This window comes from Phyllobates terribilis, unplaced genomic scaffold, assembly GCF_046119375.1.
Source record: "Phyllobates terribilis strain yellow unplaced genomic scaffold, ASM4611937v1 Scaffold_8__6_contigs__length_399053987, whole genome shotgun sequence".
In the NCBI taxonomy this organism is placed as follows: Eukaryota; Metazoa; Chordata; class Amphibia; order Anura; family Dendrobatidae; genus Phyllobates; species Phyllobates terribilis.
This window is the reverse complement of record NW_027362768.1, coordinates 94204606-94228076: the sequence shown is the minus strand read 5'-3', so window position 1 is coordinate 94228076 and position 23471 is coordinate 94204606. Positions and strand designations below refer to the sequence as shown.

The 23471-nt window shown below is 41.8% G+C and overlaps 2 protein-coding genes across 3 annotated transcripts in view; both read right to left on the bottom strand.

Annotated features, from left to right (window-relative positions):
• The window catches only part of LOC141156774 (calcium-activated chloride channel regulator 3A-1-like), an 85546-nt gene extending 75335 nt beyond the window's left edge, over nucleotides 1–10211 (bottom strand). The window contains exon 1 of the mRNA XM_073643152.1: nucleotides 1892–10211. Within this exon, the coding sequence (XP_073499253.1) occupies nucleotides 1892–2047 (156 nt within the window). The 5' untranslated portion in view covers nucleotides 2048–10211. The remainder of the gene's footprint in view (nucleotides 1–1891) is intronic.
• A 409-nt stretch (nucleotides 10212–10620) lies between these two features.
• KLHL20 (kelch like family member 20) overlaps nucleotides 10621–23471 on the bottom strand; it is a 33366-nt gene continuing 20515 nt past the window's right edge. For both annotated transcript variants that reach the window (XM_073643147.1, XM_073643148.1), the window contains 8 exons: nucleotides 23003–23097; nucleotides 21731–21846; nucleotides 20136–20319; nucleotides 19891–20034; nucleotides 17747–17880; nucleotides 16785–16993; nucleotides 14332–14438; nucleotides 10621–12767 (listed from right to left, as the gene is read on the bottom strand). In XM_073643147.1, coding sequence (XP_073499248.1) covers nucleotides 12683–12767; nucleotides 14332–14438; nucleotides 16785–16993; nucleotides 17747–17880; nucleotides 19891–20034; nucleotides 20136–20319; nucleotides 21731–21846; nucleotides 23003–23097 — 1074 coding nt within the window. In that variant the 3' untranslated portion in view covers nucleotides 10621–12682. The remainder of the gene's footprint in view (nucleotides 12768–14331; nucleotides 14439–16784; nucleotides 16994–17746; nucleotides 17881–19890; nucleotides 20035–20135; nucleotides 20320–21730; nucleotides 21847–23002; nucleotides 23098–23471) is intronic.

The following is a 23471-nucleotide window of genomic DNA, read 5'->3' as shown; positions in this document are numbered from 1 at the left end:
TAGGGGATTTCTGCTGGGCCATAGAAAGCCCGGAGGCTCAGTCACACGCAAGGGACCAGCACCGCCATCGAGGAGTGGAAGGAACCAAAGGCCCCAAGTCACCAGCCATACGAGTGAGCACCACACGGTACACTCAGGGACGTGGGCTACTACACGACTACAGCAGGGTAGCCAGGAAGAGTGCAGTCAGACGGGAAGGCCTATATCTCCACCTGGCCAGGGGGACTCTTGTTCGCTCACAGACTGACCAGGCCTCTAATGTTAGCCAGTACTCCCGGCAGGGCCTTCTTCATTACCAACAGTAAAGTCCCTGAACTGCACTGTACAGACTCTGAGTCATTTCTGCTGCGCCCATGCACCACAACCCTCACCATCTATAGCCACTGCCCTGAGGCTATACTCCTCCCGTGGGGAGTTATACTACCCTCTGCTGCGCACACATCGGCCTCAGCGGTCTGCCCTGCAGCGGCGGTTCTCAGTGACCGCAATCCACGGGTGGCGTAGTCGGATATTTAAACATTACAAAACGAAAGAAACAGATCCGCCACTGGTTTGACCACCCTGAGCCACGGGACCGGGTCGCCGCCATGGAGACTACAACCCCTAGCATTACACAGAGACCCGGCTCCGGGTATTCCCCCACACATGGCCCAGGGGGCGCGTCATAGACCTGATGACGCTGTGCGGCCAGCCAATCACTGTAATGCCACAATCAACATGGCTACGGCATTAAAAGTGCAAGGCAGGCAATCCCTGCATGTTCATTGGCTCTCTAAAGAGTGCCAAACATGCAGGGAGGGGATCAGAGCTCCCGCCCGAGCAACCCGGAAATACTCGCCGAGCTTGTCGAGCACCATGATGCTCGGGCGAATACCGAGTAGTGGCGAGCGCGTTCGCTCATCACTATACTTTAATGAATCAGGCCCATAGTTTTTTGTTTTTTACATTTCAGCAGCTTTTATTACAACCAGAAACATTACTATAGTCCATGTTAGTCAGGTTATGAAAAACAACATAATAATTACTCGATTATTTCTTTGTCTCATAAATTATACATTGATCAGACATAACATTAGGAGCACTGACATGTGAACAGGATATTAATTTATTCTTAGGCAGATTCAGTCTAAATGGTCGGAAGACTCAATTTGGTCGTAATAAAATTCATTCCAAATCAAAAGTGCTCCAAGTTCTAGACCCTCACCTGACTCCTTACTTCACCGATGAATCTTCCCTGGTTCTTCCAGCGTTAAGACTCACAATAATCACATTGGGATTGACGCATGTCGTTGACATGAAGAACCAGGGTACCAGGAGGAGATGGAATAAGGAGACAAGTGAAGGACAATGACTGGTGAGCATAAATGGTTCAAATCTGTGGTTCTCCGGATGAAGAAGTTATCTGTTCTTTGAAACGTGTTGAGAATAAACCATAATACTTGTTCTACAATTTTACATTTATTCTGGACATCTTTATCCATTGAGAATATTGTATCGTTAGCATCCAGCAAAAATCATGGCTTCTTCCGCATACGCCACATGTGTAAAAACACTGGAACGGCAGGCATTTGCCCCCAAAAAGAGAATTTTTTTTTAAAACATTTTCAATTTTTTAAAGGTCTGCGTTTGCTTTAAAGAGGTTGTGTACGGTCCTAATGGACTTCAGAGTGTTGTACACATCCTTTAAGGGCGATTGGAGTTTTTTCAGTACTTTCCATTTGTAGCAAATTAAGTTCCGACAAAATAATATTCTTCAAAACATGTGGAAATTTGAATTTTAAAAGTTTCTCTCAAAAGGTTACAAGTTGTAGAAATGTACATTCTGCATATACTGTAAAAAGTTGACAGATTATGTGCAATGACTGGATAATCTCAATCTTCCGCTCCTTACCTTAATTGCTGTGATAATTTGTGGATTTTCTTGCACTTGTGGGTGAATAGCAATAATCACATTCTCATAGCCATGGTCTCTGAGCCGCACACTTGACACTACCTGTAACTTCCAGTACATTGATACCAAGCTCAGGAGACAGACTGCAGCTTGCATGATCCCTGACAATCTTCATACTGTTCTGCTTTGAAAGTTAATTTACTCTCTGCATTGCGTAAATCAGGGTGTGGCAGTGTAAGAAACCGGTTTGGGGCTTGTTTTTTTTTTTGGGAGGTATATTCCACTGTTTTCCTGAAATTCCTTTCATCACAAGTAGGATTTCTGCGGTGTGGTGCATAAGGTTTATAGTTTCCTATACATGAATTCAGAAACCAAACTGATAATTTTATAACAAATTAAAAAAAAAACTTAACAAAACAGACTACAGCTTGGAAATAAATACGTTTTTGGTATAAACAAAGGCCAGAAAAGTTATGACTTTTTTTTGGCAATCATCATAGGAAATGAGCACTGTCTATAATTTATAAGGCATGTTCACATGGAATTTGTTGAAGTGTCCAAAAACCAAAATCCATTTTTAAAATTGCAGTGGTTGAGCTTCAAAAATTTCTCTTTTTCATAAGAGAAAATCATAGATGAACACAGATTGTAAAAACTGTGACAATACTTCTAAAGCCAATAAATCTCCCAATGCCAACATGGTGATCTCCACAAGGAGAAACTTTACTTCTTCAGAGGACTCTCACCCAGCCAAACCAGAATATATGACCTGTGCTACCAAGAACAATGGCACAGCTCTCCAGCATGGGGGCAAGTCATTCTATGTGCCCAACGGCGTCGATGGGCTGCTAGGACAGCCGAGGTTATGCTGAAAACTTCCTTGAATGCCATCACAGAGCATCCTTGAAACCCAGTCTGTGGCCAGGCTTTGAAGGAGACTGTGAATTTTGCTATATACTACAATACTGTGGTATTGCGGTGTATAGTTAAAGCAATCGCAGGTTCAGGTCCCCTAAGGGAACTAAAACAGGGCTGTGGAGTTGCTAAGCCAATCCTCTGACTCAAACTCCTCAATTTCCCTAACTTCCAACTCCAACTCCACAGCCCAGCATCACTACTGAGCGTGTACATAAAGTGCAGCACAGATTCATGTCAACTAAACGCCAAGATCCTTAGATCAGGAACAGAACAGACATTTATAGATTTCATATCTTTCCCAAATTCTTATGAAAAAAATCTACAGCACATCTTGCATTGTACTACTGAACCCAATTTATTATATATTTTATGAGCCGAAATCGATCCATTTTATACCGACGCCACCAAAATGGCCACTGACTCCACAGCCCTGCTAGCAAATAACATTCGATAAAAAAAAAAAAAAAAGTTAAATCACCCCCTTTTCCGCCATTAAAAATAAACAAGAAAAAATACATGTGGTATCACCGCATCCAGAAAAGTCTTATCTATGAAAATATGAAATTAATTAACCTGCTCGATAATCATAGCACGGCGTGGTAGGTTTGGGCGAGGTACTCGTCTTCTCCTCCAACCCCCTGGCACGCAACATGAAAGAGTGGGTCTGGGCTGGGTGCTGTAAGTGCCTTGTGCCTGAGCAGGCCGCCTTAAGCTGAAGGTTTTGGCTGGCCAGGATCACTAATTCCACAGATTAATAAAGGAGACTTATGTTCAAACATGGGGACTGTGAAAAAAATCAGACCGTACTCAGATGACATCGGAGTGCGGTCCAATTTTCACAGACTGTCAGAATGGAGAGGGGGAGAAACTTTTTTTTATTTTGCCACATACAAGAAAAACGGATGACACTTGGACCACACTCTGATCAGAATAATTGGTCCAATTTTCTCGTACATGCAAAAATTGGACTACTCTACACACTTGCTGGATAAATAAACTTCATGTCCAGCATGTATTACTGGGAGGAAAACAACTGCATTTTGAAGAACTTAGGAGTTTTATCAATGTGATGTATCGAGTGGACTTAAAAGCCAAAAAGTACACGTAAAAAAAAAACAACTATTTATTTTATGCGTTTGTTTCTTTTTACACTTTACACATGCTAAAAAAATGCAAATGTGATCAAGTAAACATTTTATTTACACAACACTTTATAAAAAGGTGCAAATTCTCGGCAGCCTTTACCTTTTGTGCACATACTCTCCAGATTTTACTATTCTGCTTGGGCTTTATTTTTTAAGCAGAGACTGAGTAGCAGGTAAGAAACATGAGATGGTTCATTTTCTGGGTAACAATTAGGTAAAAGGTGGTGTATGGAATATTTATTCAGTCTCCTATACTTTGTCATTACAGCCATGAGCATTTCAGATCACATTAACGTCCAGGTCCATAACCGTTGCCAAAATGTAGACTTGACATGGCTGATGGGTGCGCGCACAATTCCTAACGGTCAGAGATTGCAATAGGGTCTTCTCACCAGGCTCTGCAGTCTATGGGCACCTGAGGACAGGGTGGGGTCAGAATTTCACATTATTGAGCTGAAAATGAACCAGACATGGAGAAATCTAGCATCTTCCATCACAGACAAGGCAAGAGAAAAGTCGTTTAATGGAATCGTGAGTCGGGCCTCTCGATGGCAACTTGTGGTGCATTTACCAACACTCCACAATACATAGTATTTTCTAACATATCTCTAGGATTGTGACCAAAAGTCTCTCCAAAATGGAGCTGTACATAAAGAGGAAGCACGACCATACAATGCACTTGATGTGACACTTATAATTCTTTACATTGCCAGGCCCTTATCAATCTAATGGATCTGCACAAATGGGTTTATGAGATGAGAAAGCGGAAAAAATGCACCAAATGTTCTAAAAAGTTGCACAAGTTGTGAGACTTATCTACACATAACATGTTCAAATACCAACTCTCAAATGTTCATTTACAGGGTCAGGTCACAAGACATGGCACCAACATGTTTTCCCCATTCAAAAACTCCCTCTGTGCACGACTTTATATATTACTACTGAATATATTACTACAGCTCCAGAGCAGAGGAAATATATAGAGATGCGGTTAGATGAGACAACTTAAAGGGAATCTGTCAGCGGGTTTTTGCTACCTTATCTGAGAGCAGCATAATGTAGGGAAAGATCCTGAATCCAACGATGTATCACTTAGTTTACTGGATGCCGCAGTTCGGACAGAGTTTTTAGATTAGAATGAAGCAGAGCTGAGAAAGCTAACCCCACCCACAACAGGCTCTCCATATATAATGTCCATAGACAGTGAGCTGCTTATCACAGGAGGGGGCGTTGCCAGACTAGCAATATTAATCTCTTAGTGATAAATGCTTCACAGTTAGTAAACGACAGCAAGCACTTTAACAAGTGACACATCCCTGAATTCTGTTTCAGCCTCTATCGCCTGCTGCCTGCATAGCAATCACCTAATGACAGGTCCCCTTTAAAGGGGTCACAGGTGATTGATTCCACTGTATGGCATTTGTTCATGTATAGATAAAGCATTTTCTGACATAATAGGTATTGGTCATTGCCTCCTTTTAACATTTAGATAGATGTTGAGACTCTTCCTTGGTACACAGAGACAAAAAGGAGATGGACAAAAGTATTGGGGCATAAATCTTACTACAGTTAATTCAGTTTTTTCATTCATTCCATTGCCAAAAATGTGTAAGATCCAGCCGCTTGCCATGCCGTCTGCTATTACAAACATTTGGGAAAGGATGGTTCATTCTAAACAGCTCAATGAACTTGAACGCGGTTCTTTAACAGTTTGTGATTTTTTTTTTTCCATAGTAAATAGTATTATCGAAGAGTGGAAGCATCTAAGAATTGCACAAACTTGGCCACAAAGTGGAGACCAAGTAAAGTTAAGAGTTACAACCTCCTGTGGGAATAACATCAGCACCAAAACCTGTGTGCCAGGAGATGCATGACATGGGTTTCCATGGCCGAGAACCTGCATGCCAGCCTTAATGTATGGCGCACATGGAACCTTTAAGACGGCGGTGGAATTGCAGAATTTTCCAAGGCAAAAACACTTCAAGAAGATGACCACCGCCATTTTTCTGAAGCGTTTCAGTTGTTCTTGCGGCGGAGGGCCAGGCATCATTGCTTTAGGCCCCGTTCAGCATATTACATCAGTATTTGTAAGCCAAAATCAGTAGTGGAACAATCCGAGGAAAAGTATAATAAATGCAGAAGTGGTGTACGTGTTTCTATCACCCACTCCGGGTTTTGGCTTACAAATACTGAACGTGTCCTAATACTTTCAAGTACATAGAGTGGGTGGTTTCCAACGTAGCCCCCAATGAACATGTTACTTCTTCTTAACCACGTCAAGGTTTATGAATCGTAAAGCAGGTAAAAGAGGTGACATGACGGAACGTGTGCACAGAAATGTCGCTTTGACACTGCGGTGCGTTGTGGTCATTTTTGTGCCGCTTTTTCAGGCAGGTTCCAGGCGGAATCAGCATGAAAGAAACATGTGCTCATGCCCTAACATCACCAAGCACAATGACAAATTTCAGATGAAGTGGAGTAAAGCACGCAGCCACTGGACTCTAGGTTAGTGGAAACGTGTTTTGTCGTGTGATGAATCACACTTCTCCATCTGACAGTCTGGTGGCCGAGGCTGGATTTGGCAAATGCCAGGAGAATGTTACCTGTCTGACTGCATGTTGTCACCCCTAAAATTAAAACATGTAAAAATGGATAAAGTTATTGCGTTGTTTTTAAAGGGGTTGGCGGCCAAGGCCATTACTTCTAGTTAAGAGAAATAATAGAGGGGATGTATGGCAAACAGGTTGCGAGCGCATGCACTCCTTGCCTAGGATTTTGTGAAACATTTACGGCATGTTCACACTAGGTGTTTTTTCAGTTTTTTTTCTGCAGCAAAACCTGATCTGTTGGCAGGAAAGAATCTGCAACAAAAAAGCAGGTATTGGTGCGTTTTTCAGGGTCCCAAAATTCAGTTTTGCTTCCACCACAAAAGCATTAACACAGGTCACAAATGGCAGTGAATTGAGTTTGTATGACACGGCTTAACTTTCACACTTAAGTCTGCCATTGAGTTGCTAAGGCATTGTTCCATTTCCCACCTATGTCAGCCACAGTTAGTATTAGTACAGTTTAATTAAATTAGTAATTCATACAAAAGTAAAACACTGCCTGACCAAGGTGTGAGATTGAACAATACACGGTTGGCCAATGTTTACTTTTTTAAGCATCACTAATTTAATTAAACTGCACTAATCCTAACTGCCATCTCAAATGACCAAGACAAGATGGTAAACTTGGGAAAATCACAAAAATAAATGAGTTTCACATACTGCTGTACTTGCTTTTCTTCACTAAAACGCAGCAAAACCTGAATGCTATGTTTACACTAGGCGTTTTTTCACCACCCATTACTTTCAATGGGTGAAAACCCCGAAAGAAGGGACATGCTCTATTGTGAAAAAAAAACATGAAAAGTACTAAAATACTGATGACACAAAAAATGTGTGTGCATGAGATTTCTGAAATCTCAGACTTTGCTGGTACTGTAAAAAGCTGAAAATGTGCATAAAAAAAACGCCTAGTGTGAACATACCTTAAAAAGGCAACAAACTGCAAACAGGGGTTAAAAAAAACCGCTTTGTTCTCGAAAGCAAAGTGGATTTTTAATAAGAGGTAAACAGTAAAAACAAAAAAAAGCTTGTTTTTACGAACACCCTGCAATATTCCCAATATAAGGAGAAGAAAACCCCTTAAATTCTTCAACATACTAAGGCATCTTGGACAATTGTACGTTTGAAACCTTGTGGGAACAGTTTGGGGAAAGTATATTTCTGTTCAGCATGACTGTGCCCAGATATATAAAGCAACAATTCTGTCCGGCCCATTTTTGGGGTTGTGTGTGAAATTGTGTCCCATTTGCCTTTCCTCTGTTTTTTTTGTGTTGCTCCAATACACACAAAGGACAAACATGTCTATAACAAAACATGTGTAATGGCAATAATTTTCTGGGAGAAATACTTCATTTTCTGGAACAATTTCAAGGGTGCCAATACTTTTGACCATGATTGTGTATATTTATTATGCACACATAGGTGCACACACAGACGCTGTAAAGCCACGAGTCTGTATTCTTGCTTTATAAGACACCATCACTTTTTGCTTACACTAATTTCAGGAATATGTCCTACAGGAAAATCCTAAATTATATTAACCGGTCAGATTTTATATAGGACATCCTATTAACTCTCTTATGTGGAATGTTGCTGATAAACTTCGATTATACAACTAATACAAATTTCCTGCAAGTGTCGTTATACATATATTATCATTAGGTCACTGGCACTCCTGATCTCAAGGCAGAAATGAACCAAAAGTTTCCAGTGCAAAATGAATTGTTAAACGAGTTGTCCAGAAATGGAAAAAAAAATTGAAAATAATAATAAAGAAAGAAAAAAAAAAAGTCATCATAAATAAATTCATAAATACCTTTAATTTGTAAATCACACTCGTTTTGTCCAGGGAGGTAAACACTGTAGTACATTAACTTCTTCGCGACCATGTCACATAAAATTTACGCCATGTGGTCGGCAGCGGGTGTACAGAGCAGGCTCAGAAACTGAGCCTGCACCATACTGCCGGTTGTGTTACCCAGGCACAGCATCTGCCTGTAACAGCAGAGAGCAGAGCTAGCTCCCATCGCAGCTGTTTAACCATTTAAATGCCGCTGTCAGTCACTGACAGTGGGAATTAAATGGCTAGCTTGCTAGTGCGAGCGCCAACCGACCCTCCCACAAAAATAAAGAGCCTTTTGGAGTCTAAGAAAAATTCATGAACCACGTGTCTCATTTTGAAGAATTTGGTGAAAAAAAAAAAAAAAAAAAACAACACATACTAAAAGACAAAAACAAAACAAAAAGTGACTTGGGCTACGTCCTCACGATGAGCTTTTGATGTTGCAGATTTTCTGCATCCATTAAGTAAGTTAGGTTACTAGCTTCTTTTTTTCCCCCGAAAATATGCAGCGTAAATAACTCACCGAAGACCCATTGTGGGAATATAGCCTTAAAAAAATAAAAATAAAAAAATAAATAAATCACAAATTAATCAGGCATTTGTTTTTTTTGCAACTTTTTAGTTGCTTTTTTATGCAGTAAGAGGTCACTTATTAAACACATTGCATATAAAGCTTTTTTTTTTGGGGGGGGGGGGCAGGGCTCGTGCGTTCATGTACTATGTTTATCCATTTTTAACTTTGTTTAATGCAGCATGCCCTAAGCACAGCATTGTTTTTGCATTAATTTGAATGCTCCATAATAAAAAAATAGTATAAATTCATAAAAAAAACTGAGTTAAAACTTGCATTGCATTTTTTTTAAGCATTAATAGGAAGTGTAAGTGTTTGTATGCACACAGGTCGTATTGCTGTGGAACTGCAGCAGATTCAGTTGTAGGGATGGTGTGAATTTGCTGCACATATAACCAAATCTGCAGCGTGTACATCACATTTCCTAAAATCTCGCTCACAATGCTGCTACTGTAATTCGCAGATCTGCCAAGTCTAGAAGTGTTGTCAAGGAGTTGTTTTTTTTTCCCCAGAATCAGCACGACTTTTGACCAGGCGCGGTGTCATGAACTGCATCATTATCACCACTTAAGGGATTACCAGACACAGCCCATAAACAAGTGAAGCATTTTTTTGTGGATAAAAGGTAACTTTTTTAAAAAAAAATTAAATTCCACAGTTAGCAGAAAGCTGGTGACAGGTTCCCTTAACCATTGCGACTATGTAATGTGAGAGCAGCATGATGCAGACAGCCTGATTCCAGCATGTATCACTTACTGGGCTGATTGCTGTCATTTTGATACAATCAGTTTTCTCTGCTGCAGATCTAGCAGTGCTCAGAATGCTGAGCCCTGTATAACCACGCCCACATCACTGATTGGCAGCTAAATAGAAAGCTGCCAATCAGTGATGGAGGCGTGGTTATATAGACTAGCCTACTAGGAGGCAGGAGACACCTAGTTCTGTAGTCAATCTCCTGCTCACAAAACACTGATTGTATCCAAACTACCGCAACACATAACCTAGTAAGTGACATCGCTGGAATCAGGGTCTCTGTCTCTACACCATGTTGATCTCACATTACATAGCGGAAAAACTGCTGCCAAATTCCCTTTAAAGAGTAACTAAAACTTTTTTTTTTTAATTCTTCTCTAGTCATTAGAAGTTATGAATTTTTGTAATACACTTCATTATCTTACTTTGCTTCCTTCTCTTCCAAACACTATGCTGCAGCGTTGCTTCAATGCCCAGTTCATGCTCCTTTAGAAGCTGCTTTCAACTGCTGCTCAGCAAGAGCCGCACACCATTTTAAAACAATCAGAGTAGGGATTTTCTCATGTCTGAGCAGCAAGGTTGGGAGCAAAGCAGCTCACACATGAGAAAATCCCTACTCTGATTGTTTTAAAATAGTGTGCGGCTCTTGCTCAGCAGCAGTTAAAAGCAGCTTCTAAAGAGGTATGGACAGGGCATTGAAAGAGCACTGCAGTATAGTGCTGGCAGAGAAATAAGCAAAATAAGGTAATGAAATGCTCCAGTCATTGCAGAGTTATGAATTTTTGTAGTGTATAACTAAACACCAAATAAAGTTTGGTTACTCTTTAAATAAACTTATACTAATTCAGGTTTTTATATCCTCTGGTAATAATGGTGCAGACTATGCATCGTATTGTACATGGGATAAGTTATATTTACAGTATGCATAAATTAACTAAAAACATTCATACAAATGTACAGAAATTTATGTGAGTCATTGATCACCATTCCCACATGAAGATATATACTACACAGTTTTGATTGATTCGGGGTCAGTATGTTGCTAACTATACCCTAATGCGCGTGATAAAATTGCCAAAGGAATGGGATCAATAAGGGAGAACAGCTACATTATTCTAAAGGGTTGGCCCACAAAAAAAACAAACCCCAAAAACCTGTCCACATATAAATGTTTGATCGCTGTCTGATGGCAGTCAATGCTTGGCTATCTCTATCTCTGCCAGTCCCAAAAAGATTTAAAGGGGTTGACAGCACTAGGACAACCCCTTCTTAAATACTATATTCCCCATGTAAAATAAAAATACCCTATACTCATCTCCTATACCAGCGCCGGGTTTCCCGAGGCTCGCATAACATTGGCTGCAGGGCTTACATGGCACAATAATCAACAGCTGCTATTAAGCTGCTGCGCTCTCACTTTCCTTGGACTAGCGGAATAAGTGAGAATGCAGCAGCACAACAGCGACAACTGACTGGCTGCAGGGCTCACGTAGCATAACATTGTCAAGAGAGCATCGGGAGATCCGGTGCCAACAGTGCTGGAAAGGTACTTTTATTTAACATTGGGGAATATAGTATTTAAGGTGGTGTTGTCAGAGTAGTGGACAAACTCTTTAATGAAGTGATGACATAGCTCCTTTTAAACAGGGGACAGGAGACCCATATTCTGGTGGGGGGCTCCCAGCAGAAGGACCTTCAGTAATCAAAACATCTTAACATCTATCCTTTGTAGCCCAAGCCCTATAAAATTGTGAAATCTCCATCTAGAGATCTCTCCTGCCTTATGCAATATGTCAAGTGCATTGAAGGACATTTTGTCCCCCCCCCCCCCCCCATCTACCGATGATGACGCTAAACACAGTACAATACATCTTTTTTTTTTCTGGCAAAGCCTTTGAGACGAGAGTGTAGCAGACAACACAGAACCTCATGGCTATAACACAAACTGGAGCGTAAAAATAAGTTTTTGACATGAGCACCTTATTATATCCCAACCACGTGTGGGACGGGCCATCTGCAGAAACATAAATTGCTGGAAATTTGCCGCCAGGTCTGTGCATGAAGTAGGTCATGTAATACTATTGTTTTTTACATATCGGTAGTGTACTGCTTTTTTTTGCTTTTTGACCCACAATATTTCCATTTCATACACAAACTATACAATTTTTGCTACATCTTCACAAGGCAATTGCTGCTTGAGAGTAGCCTAGTCGTGGCCAGGACCAGTATACGTGGTAGCAATCAGTGCAGCAGGTTTTAGAGGCACAAGGAAACTAGGAGACACTAGTGCACGTGGCCATACGAAGAGAGTACTGCAGCATCTTACTAGGTTTGGAAAAGGCTCATTAGATAAGCGTCTTTTGGGAGCATCCCATGGGGGATGAAGATCTTCACTTTGAAAGCAGTCGTTACTGCGTCTTGCTATAAAATCTCATATTTGCCAGGTCATGAAGAACGAGCAGTCTCGGACATGTATAAACCCCATGTACTGATACGATTTCTGACATCAGCAACCATAACCCTAGTTCGTGGATCGTCAACGATCTATTCAGGTCAAGATAACATGCAGGTAAACTTCCTCACCCTCACGTTTGGTGCCACCAGGAGTGATATTATTCCATGACGTGCCAATTTCAGAGCTCCCCAAAAGATACAAGACTCATTCTTCACCTACTGTCAAAAAGGAACATACTAACACATTCCAAAATGGAGCTATTAAGACCCTTAGGATCCATGTAAAAATTGGGAAGACAAAATCTTGCAAATTTTCTGGGATATTTTGATTGGAACCAAACTGAGATCATTCGTTATTGAGGGAGATCATTTTCTGTAATAACGCGTTCCATGGTGTCCTCCTGGTGGAAACATGGACCACAAGGGGGTTATATTCCGCTCTCATAAGGGAAGTCTCTGGCAGTGTTCATGAACAGAGGCTCTGTCAGATCAGGGAGGCTACCAGATGTGCGATTCACAGTGTGTCATTTTGATGACGCCAACTCCACCACCCAACCGCCGGTAGTTCATGCCTCCGTACAGCCTGAAAGGAGAGAAGCAGATCGTTACTCTTCAAAGTTCACTTACACCGCACTTGGCAGATAATTCTAGAATTACATGGCACGCCTTCAATCAAATGACCCTCCCTAAGATGTTCATATGCCTTGGGCTACAAGACGACTTTGGCTGCGACACAGGTCGTGCGGCCAGAGATCGCTCAGGTGCCACAGCTACATCACGGCATAAACTAGTCATGTAGGTTGCAAAAAGTTGGATTTTTTGCAACTCATTTGTCGCGGTTGCAGCGCCTTGTGACTCCATTCACCTGGATTACACCAAGGAGGGAGAAGCCGTCCATTACTCTCCAAAACTCACATACACCAAACTTGGAAGATAATTCCAGCAACATATGGCACCCCTTCAATCAAATGACCCTCTGTAAGATGTTCATATGTGTTAGGCTTGGGCTAGATGAGGACTTTGGCTCTGATCGAGCGGCCAGATATCACTCGGTGCCACAGCTACATCGCGGCATAATACAAGTGAATGGGGTCACATTACTGTAATATGTATATTGCAAAAAGTTGGATTTTTTGCAATTTATTGCCTGTGCAGCACCTTGTGACTCCATTCACCTGCAATATGCCAAAATGTAGCTGTGGCACCTAGCGATCTTTGGCTGCGAAGCAGTCTAGCCCTAGCCTTCACATTGCGTTTAGGCACCCGTTTCAGTGGCCCCGCTGGGGGCTTACATCCGAACCACCCCCTCAAATCAGGATATGGACATATGCACTGACGGGGCCATAGACTATAAGGGTGCCGGCAGAATGAAAATGGAGGTGGACACTCAGATGTAGTAGACTGCATCTGGGTGTCCGCCTATAGTAGGTGTACACGCCCGAAAATGATACACAGCAGAGAGTACGTTCACTCTGCCGGCACCATTATAGTCTACAGCCACATCAGAGCACATGTCCAAATCCAGTTTGTGAAGGGGGAGTCCGGACTTATGCCTTGACTGGGCCAGTGAACAGGTGCCTAAGCGCAATGTGAAAGCACCTTTATTGAGACAACCTAGTGACAGATCTGGTTACACCCCAGTATTTGTCATTCCCATGTCTGCATATATAATTTAGCAGATTCCAGCAGAAAAGCATCTGTGCATCCGTGCCCTACACTAGTAATGTTATATAACAGCACTGCAGCCACAGTGTAACCGCAGTAAACTGGGCGACAGAGGAAAAGGGTGATGTGGAAAGAGGATATAAAGCACTAAAGAAATAAGACAGTGACACTTCTGGACTCCATGAAAATTAAATCATTTTTTGTTCAGTCTATACTAGCATAATATTGCAGTATCTATATTGACCAGTAGAGGTCACCCCATAAAAGCTGCAGCCTCTTCATAGCGAGTGCAGCATACAGAAGTGTGCTGGGTACAGGGATAAGACGTCTCCATGTGGTTGGCCAGACACCATTCTGGAATAACTAGTAATTGTGTCTATAACCAGCATATTCATGCCGGAACTTGTATGACCTGGAACATTGGTGGCATCTGCGGTCTCAGGGTGATTGTACATAATAAAATAAGCAATGGTAAAACGTACCTCCAGGTATTAGCATCGGGGTCAAACACTTCTATCGTCTTCAAGTACGTTGTTCCGTCAAAGCCTCCTACTGCCATCAGCTGTCCATTCACCACTGCAAGACCCACCTGCGGCACAAGCAACACACACCCGATTTTATCAATAAGGTTCGGATCCCTGGTTTAGTCCTTTACGTCTGACTCCCAGCAGTGTGCACTGAGAACGGGCCGAGATGTGAGGGATGAACAAAAATAAGGCTCATGTATCAGACGGCCACTCAGGAGATATTGGGGGGGAACACTGGACATCACATCACATTAGGGCAGATAAACCACTTTCCAGCAGTCTCCCTAGGGAGCCTTTTAAAGTGGTCCTCATGATCTATAGAGTTAGAGAAGTATCTGTATCTATCTATATCTATCTCAATACACACACACACATTTTCACACTTTAGGATGCTCACTATTGGTCTAATCACTAATCACTGTCTAATGCAGGGTCTGGGCGGCCGTACATGGCAGGATCCTTGTGCTATACCCACTGACACCCTACAGAGGACATTCACTGATGTCGTGTGACTGACATTGCATTGGAAAAAAAAAAGTATGAAATATCACAAATACAAAACCTTAAAAAAATATATACATACATATACAGTGGGGAAAATAAATGGTTGATAAAGTCAATTTTGCACATTTTGCCATCTACAAAGAATGGAGAGGTCTGTAATTTTTATCGCAGGTACACTTCACCTGTGAGACAGAAACTAAAAAAAAAAAAAAAATCCAGAAAATTACATATGATTTTTACATAATTAATTTGCATTTTATTGCATGAAATAAGTGTTTCATACAATAGAAAAACAGAACTTAATATTTGGTCCAGAAACCTTTGTTTGCAATTGCAGAGGTCAGACATTACCTGTAGTTCTTGACCAAGTTTGCACACACTGCAACAGGGATTTTGGCCCAGTCCTCCATACAGATCTTCTCCAGATCCTTCAGGTTTCGGGGCAACATTGAGTTTCATCTCCCTCCAAAGAGTTTCCATTGTTCTATTGGGTTTAGGTCTAGATACTGGCTAGGCCACTCCAGGACCTTGACATGCTCCCTAAAGACAAGGCCCCAATATCAGTATTTGGTCAGTACTCGGTCAGGAGTGGGTGATAAATGCAGAATTGGTGACTTGTATCTATTATACCTTTTCTCTGACTGTTCCTCACCTGGCTATGGCTCCCACTTCTGAGAATAAATACTGATCAAATACTGATAGTGGGGCTGTGGCCTTACAGAGCCAGTCCTTATTTTCCCTGGCTGTGTGTTTCAGGTAATTGTCATGCTGGAAGACCCAGCCATGACCCTTCTTCAATGCTCTTACTGAGGGAAGGAGGTTGTTGGCCAAAATCTCATGATACATTATCCCATCCATCCATCCTCCCTGCAATACGGTACGTCATACTGTCCCCTTTGCAGACAATTACCCCCAAAGTATGATGTTTCCCCCACCATGCTTCACGGTTGGGACGGTGTTCTTAGGGTTGTACTCATCCTTCTTCCTCCAAACACGTCGAGTGAAGTGGATACCAAAAAGTTCTATTTTGGTCTCATCTGACCCACATGACCTTCTCCCATGCCTCCTCTGGATCATCCAGATGGTCATTGGCAAACTTCAAATGGGCCTGGACAGGGGGACCTCCATGATGGCGTACTGGGATACTAATGGTAATGTTTGAGACTGTGGTCCCAGCTCTCTTCAGGTCATTGACGAGGTCCTCCCGTGTAGTTCTGAGCTAATTCCTGACCTTTCTCAGAATCATACTTACTCCACGAGGCGAGATCTTGCATGGAGCCCCAGACCGAGGAAGATCAAAAGTCATCTTGTGTTTCTTCCATTTTCTAATAATTGTGCCAACAGTTGTTGCCTTCTCACCAAGCTGCTTGCGTATTGTCCTGTAGCCCATCCCAGCCTTGTGCATGTCAACAATTTTGTCCCTGGTGTCCTTAGACAGCTCTTTGGTCTTGGCCATGGTGGAGAGGTTGGAGTGTGATTGATTAAGTGTGTGGACAGGTGTCTTTTATACAGGTAACAAGTTCGAACAGGTGCAATTAATACAGGTAATGAGTGCAGATTAGGAGGGCTTCTTAAAGAAAACCTAACAGGTCTGTGAGAGACAATTCTTGCTGGTTGGTAGGTGATCAAATACTTATTTCATGCAATAAAATTCAATGTAATTATTTGAAAATCATACAATGGGATTTTCTGGTTTTTATTTTTAGATTCTGTCTCTCACAGGTGAAGTGTACCTACGATAAAAATTACAGATCTCTCCATTCTTTGTAGGTGGGAAAACTTGCAAAATCGGCAGCGTATCAAATACTTATTTTCCCCACTGGAAATAAAATAAATATTAACAAAAAAAAGAAAAAAAAAATTATATATAATTTTTCTTCTTCTTCAAGTAAGCACATCCATACCCCGCTCCGTCGTGAAGTCATGGCAACTACTGGTGACCACTGATTGGTCCGGGGATTGTACCGTTCGGCGCTGCTTAGCTCTGTGGTGTCGTCTCGTCCACCTACTGCATAGATCATGTCCTGGTACACAGCACAGCCCAGGTGTTTCCGCCGGGTGCCCATCGGTGCTATTGTGTGCCAGCGGTTTTCCTGAGGATTGTACCGCTCAACTGAAATGGGAAAACACAAAAAGCATTACGATTGTCTGTGTCTACCAGTCATGGCACAAGGTTCACTTGTACAGCAGATTGATAGCCCAAGTTTCATAAAATACAGTAACACCACCTATACTATACATTTCTTTAAAATTGATCTGTCATGGGAGTACGTAGTCCTATTTACGACACCATATGATAAGGACGTTCGCTGAATTACCATGTCTGACGGCTGAAAAGCATTTTGCACAACTGAACTTTGATGTGGCCATAGATCAGCTTACAAGACTGAGATTTAACGTTTACTGAACTCACTGACAAATTCACTGTTAACTCATTCTGCTATGTACAGTGATACACAGAGGCTGTAGAAGACAAATGTGCCAACATTTTTAAATAAAACCAGATTGCAAAATGTTTTTTTTGGCCCAAAACACATACATTTAAGTAAAAAAAAATCCCCCAAAAGGTGTACCTATCTTTTACTCCCATGCAAAAAAAAACAAAGCAGCCTTGTGTTGATCAACTGTAAATGCATCTCTGGCTCTAAAATAAATAATGGAACCAAACTTATTTTTGGAAAATAGAGAAAAAGAATTTATTAAAGATCTGATACAAAGTGGATGAAAATGTTACATTATAGATCCTGGTAAAAAAAAAAAAAAAAAAAGAAGATCATGAAGCAAAACAAGAGCCTAAAGCAACAACAATTTGCTGACAAATTCCTATTAAAAAGAAAAAAAAAAAAAAAGTGCCTGCAATCCTCACCGGTATTGAGAGGAGACGTTCCATCTGAGCCCCCAACAGCGTACAGAAAACCGCCAAGGACTGCCACAGCCACGCCAAGTCTTCGTGTACTCATGGAGGCAACCCGCGTCCATTTATTTTCCTTGGGGTCATATCTATATGAAAAGGTCAGATGGGTACAGGGGAAAAAAACAAAACAAAAACAATTTAATTAGGAGGCACAGACCCCTTGAAAATGAGTGGAGTGGTGGTCCTGCCATGTCATTTTATAAGTAGTGGATTAAAGTTCCCCGATCTACTGATAGGTGCAGGTCCCAGACGTCAGATCCCGCCACTGATCAACAAGTTATCACAAGTGATGAGCACAAGTGCTCGTTACTCGAGTTTGCCTGGGGTACTCGGATGCGCATGTGCCCTTATGTTGTCGGCTCTGCTCGCAGTAGGGCAGAGCAAAGTGCATAGGCGCGAGCCAGCGATGTCTCTGCACAGGCATTAGATTTCGTCCAGCTATGTGGATCAGAGTCAATCAGAGCAGGACGGCGACGATCAAAAGCCGGGAGGAGGGATAGACGCCTCAGCAAGGACACCTATCAGACCGGACCGGCAGGATTTACATACAGTGCGGGAGAGTTTCAAAAGGTTTCTGGGTGGTATATAGGGGGAGTCAGGGGTTATATACCTCTTTGTGGAATGCAGCACAGGAGCTCATTAAAGTGCAAGTCTTAGTTCACACATGAAAAAACTAGTGACAGGTTCCCTTTAAGTAGACAAATGAAGAGTTTTGATTCATCATTGCTGCTTCTCTTGTTTTCTGGAGAATAATTTGCTCCTTTTTGTTGGCTTTTTTATTTGCGCCTTATTCTATGTTTTGTGCTACTTTTTTAACTCTTCTTTCTTTTTTAAATTGGTTGGTCCGGCACCTAAAATGTATTTTCTAACTATCTTTACACCCTAACCACTTTTGTAATTTACTTTATTACACAACAACCTACACTTCTCCCTAAATATATATTTTTTTAACTGTACTTTGTGACGTTTTGTTTGAGAGGCTTCTCAAAATGGGGCAGCAGTGCAGTTACGCACTAGTTTCTTGCATCGCCGCCCTATCTGAAGACATCCTGGGTGAAGGACGCTGTGGGAGATGCGAGTGCAGCGCTGGCTCTCTGATTCTATCTAACTGAAAGAAGATGTCGCCAAGGGGCAGAGGTAGAAGCAGTGAGTGACACCAGCGCCACTGCACAGCTTCTAACACCGCCTTCAAATGAATAGTCAGAAGGGGGCGGTGATAGACGCACTGAATGACACCAGCGAAAAGCCCCTGATGATGTATTCGTTTGATGGAGGTGCTAGAAGCTGTGGGGCAGCGCTGGTGTCACTCACTGCTTCTACCACCACCCCCTGCTGATGATTTGTTTGAGGGTGGTGGATCTAGGACATCTCCAAAAGGGGGTGGTGATGCAAGAAATGAATGCGTAACAGCAGCGCTACTCCCTGTAACGTCCTGTTCCAGGAGGGGCGATGGATACTGGGGAGAGTGAGTGCAGCCCCAGCCTCCTGTGACATCACGTTTGAGACTCCTCTCAAACAAGCCGCCACAGGAAATACAGTAAAAAAAACATTTAGAGATTTGGCAGATAGGGGAAAGTGTAGGGTATTGTTTAATATAGGTTAGAGAATGAGGATAGATGGTTAGAAAATACATTTTATGTGCTGGACCACCCCTTTAAGTCTTTTTTTATTTTTTTTACTTGACAACTTTGCTTATCCAGATGTTTTAGATAGACTCCTAAAATGCAACCTTTACCAACTGTTGCATTTTTTGGCGCATCTCAATCCAGTCCCTGCCCAGAATAAGGTTTCTGGAGGGGTTTTCAATTTGACGCATTTTTGCAACTTTTCAAAGGATGTGTGTGTTGAAAAGTAGCAAAAACTGGTTAACGGAAAAAAATAAAAACACTTATGATTCTGCACCGAATTCATGAAATAGCGGTCGCCATTATGAAAAATGTGGTTTGAAAAACCTCAGCGAACACCACAAAAAAAAAGTAACTTCAATAAAGTGCAAGTGATGAATCGGCCCCTTAGTGTAATTGTAGCCTTAAAATATATTTCTCACATAACAGTACAAAAAAAGGAGTAAGAAATGAAAAAACTTTAATGTATACCTTTCTACAATGTTCAGACAAGAGACACCATCCTGACCGCCTACGGCATAAAGATACCCGCCTAGAACAGCCACGCCAACACTCGTCCTGCAAGTGCTGGTTGGCGCCACATCGCTGCTCCACTGGTTGGTCTTTGGGTCATATCTAAAGGAAAAAAAGTAATATTTTTTCGACACAAAATATTCAACAATGTCCTATATATAATTTGCTAAATCAGAACATAAAACAGAGATAAATAAAAGTACCTTTCTACACTGTTGAGGTATGAGGATCCATCATGGCCGCCCACAGCGTACAGAAGGTCGTCTAACACACTAACGCCGACCCCACAGCGCCTTTTGCTCATGGAGGCCACCATTCGCCACTCGTTGGTCTGAGGGTCGTACCTTTCTACACTAGAAATAGCATCACCGCTACACCATCCTCCGACTGTAAAGGAAAAACATTTTCCGTTTTTTGCGCTTTCGTTTTTTGCTCCCCTTCTTCCCAGAGCCATAGGCTTTTTATTTTTCGGTCAATATGGCCATGTGAGAGCTTATTTTTTGCGTGACAAGTTGTACTTTTGAACAACATCACTGGTTTTACCATATCATGTACTGAAAAATGGGAATAAAATTCCAAGTGCGGTAAAATTGCAAAAAAAATGCAATTCCACAGTTTTTTTTTTACCACGTTCACTGAATGCTAAAACTGACCTGCCATTATTATTCTCCATGTCACTACGAGTTCATAGACACCAAACATGTATAGGTTCTTTTTTATTTAAGTAGTGAAAATACATTCCAAAGTTTGCTAAGAAAAAAAAAATTGCGACATTTTCCGAGACCCGTAGCGTCTCCATTTTTCGGGATCTGGGGCTGGGTGAGGGCTTATTTTTCGCGTGCCGAGCTGACTTTTTTAATGATACCATTTTGGGATAAATCTGATGTTTTGATCGCTCGTTATTGCATTTTATTGCAATGTTGCGACGATCAAAAAAACGTAATTCTGGAGTTTAGTTTTTTTCTCGTTACGCTGTTTACCGATTGGATTAATTCTTTTTTTATATTGATAGATCGGGCGATTCTGAACGCGGCGATATGAAATATGTGTATGTGGAAATTTTTTTTTATTATTTTATTTTGAATGGGGCAAAATAAACTTTTTTTTTTTTTACACTTTCTGCATACTTCAATAGTCTCCATAGGAGACTAGAAGCTGCAGTTTCCTGATCGTTTCTACTGCATACAAGCGATGAGCATATCGCCTGTATGCAGAGAAATGCTCCTGTGCTTTGAGCGCCAGCCACTAGGTGGCGCTCATAGCTAGCAAGACATGACAACCACAGGGGTCTGCTGCAGACCCCAGGTTGCCATGCCCACCCATCAGTGACCCGCGATCACGTGATGGGGTCACTGATGGGCGGGGTTAAGGCCACGCTTCCGGCGCGGCGCTGTTAAATGCCGCTGTCAGAGATTGACAGCGGCGTTTAACTGGTTAACAGCCGCGGGTGGATCGCGATTTCACCCGCGGCTGTTGCGGGCACATGTCAGCTGTAAGAATCAGCTGATATGTGCCCGGTTTAGTGCGGGCTCAGCGCCGGAGCCCTCACTGAACCGGGGGTCATGGCCTGGGGCGTACTAATACGCACCAGGCTTTAAAGGGGTTAAACATGTTCAGGGGTATCCGTGAAGTCCTGGCAGAGATAGAAGCAGATTTCTCTGATAAGATATATTACAAAGTTGCTTATTTTCATGTGCATTACTGATTTATGAAATAATAATTACAACGACTGTTATGGTTTCCTTTTGAATCTTCCTTTAATTTCCAACCCACTTTACGGAAGAACTGCCAAATGTACCTGCAAACAGCACCTCTCCACAACGTATGGGTTTCCGCGGTCTCGTTCTGGGACCCTGCATTAATGGACGCTCTTGAGGAAGGAGAAGATAGTTCTTGGCTTCATCCACCAAGTCCCTATTAAAAAAAAATGTTGATAAATGTCCATGTGAAATGATGGCTCCATTTCTCCACTGACCTGTTTTTTCATATTTCAGTGACGGGTCACTTTCTATCTTGATTTTTAGATTCATTTTTTACACTTAGAGATTGGGGTTTATAGCATTATTCTGGTTGATCCAGTGAGCCAAACCCAGCTTTACACCAGTGAGGGTCAAGGCGAATATTCCTAGTCGGGTTGCAACGTCAGACCTGTAAGGTACATACCTCCAAGAATGGCGCCAGTGAGAAACTTCTCTGTTTTTATGCAGACATTTTCCCTCCACGTACAATTGCCAACTACACTGTGTTCCAAATTTGAAAGGTTTTTGTACCACTTTTTTGTTCTTTATTAAAATGAAAAGGTTGAAAACTCTGCTGTGCACAATAATTTGGAACATGCATTTTGAGTGGTTTGAGTTTTTTATTTTTTTAAAAATATACTGTTATCATAGGCAGTTTGTACAAAAACCTTTCAATTGTACTCTAATAGTTATTTGACTGGAAAATTACAATGACTGCAATTCATATAGGTCATTTGGGAAAATCTGAGAAAATATTATTTGCATAATAATTTGGAACACCGTGTAGACTCCATGTACAGATTGTTTCCTTAAAGGGTTTTCCCCCAAAACACAAGTAATCCCCTATTTATAGGATAGGGGATAACTTTCTGATCATTGGGCGTACGACCACCAAGACCCCCAGAAATCCCAAGATAGGAGCTCTGGTACCCTGCGCAGTTCAGAGCTGAAATCTCGATCTGCTCATGAGCCGCCTCCGGCGCCATTTTATTGAGGTCTTGCATAAAGGACGCCGGCTCCCACTGCGCACGCGCCATCCACACAGACACACACGGATGTGCAACTGCTCCATTATGCAGCCTGGTAATCGGGAACTACCAAAAGAATACATTTTTCTTTTAGTAAGCAAAAACAAACGCATAAAAGCAAATTATTTACAAAATCAATGACTATTTGGTGCAGATTTTAAAATGAAAAATAAAATAAAAAAATAAGCTATTTTTTGTTCTATATGGCAGGGACTCATCAGGACGGGGTCCTGCGGTGCTAAGTACAATAGACAACTAGAGGATACAACGTTCAGAACATTTCTGCACACGGAGGTAACGTACCTGCATTCTTCATCACTTTTAATCAGTGGATCAGACCCCACTGTCCCTACCAAGAATTTTGGGCTTAACAATGGCAATCGGACGTGCTGTAAAACCTACAGAAAAGAAAAAAAAACACCTTGGAACCAGAGAATCTAAATGGGACCACAAATGCGTACAGGCAGTGTCTTTTTTGCAATAATTTTCTATTAATTTAATGCAACTAAAACACTGCTTGTTCTTTTTAGCAGCCATATAGACCCAGGCAGCAATGGGCAGGTCCTGACTCACGAACCTTCTACAGAAGAGCTTTTGGAGATGTGCACACTGTCACGATTCTCCTTTATACCGTGTGCGGGACAGCGGTCACGTGACCGTACATATGCGATTTGCACATTTCTGGTCAGGTACCAACTAGTCTCATCCAGCTGCTCTCAAATTCACTTTGATTAGGAGAAGCTGGATGAGACTAGTCGGCACATGAATGCAA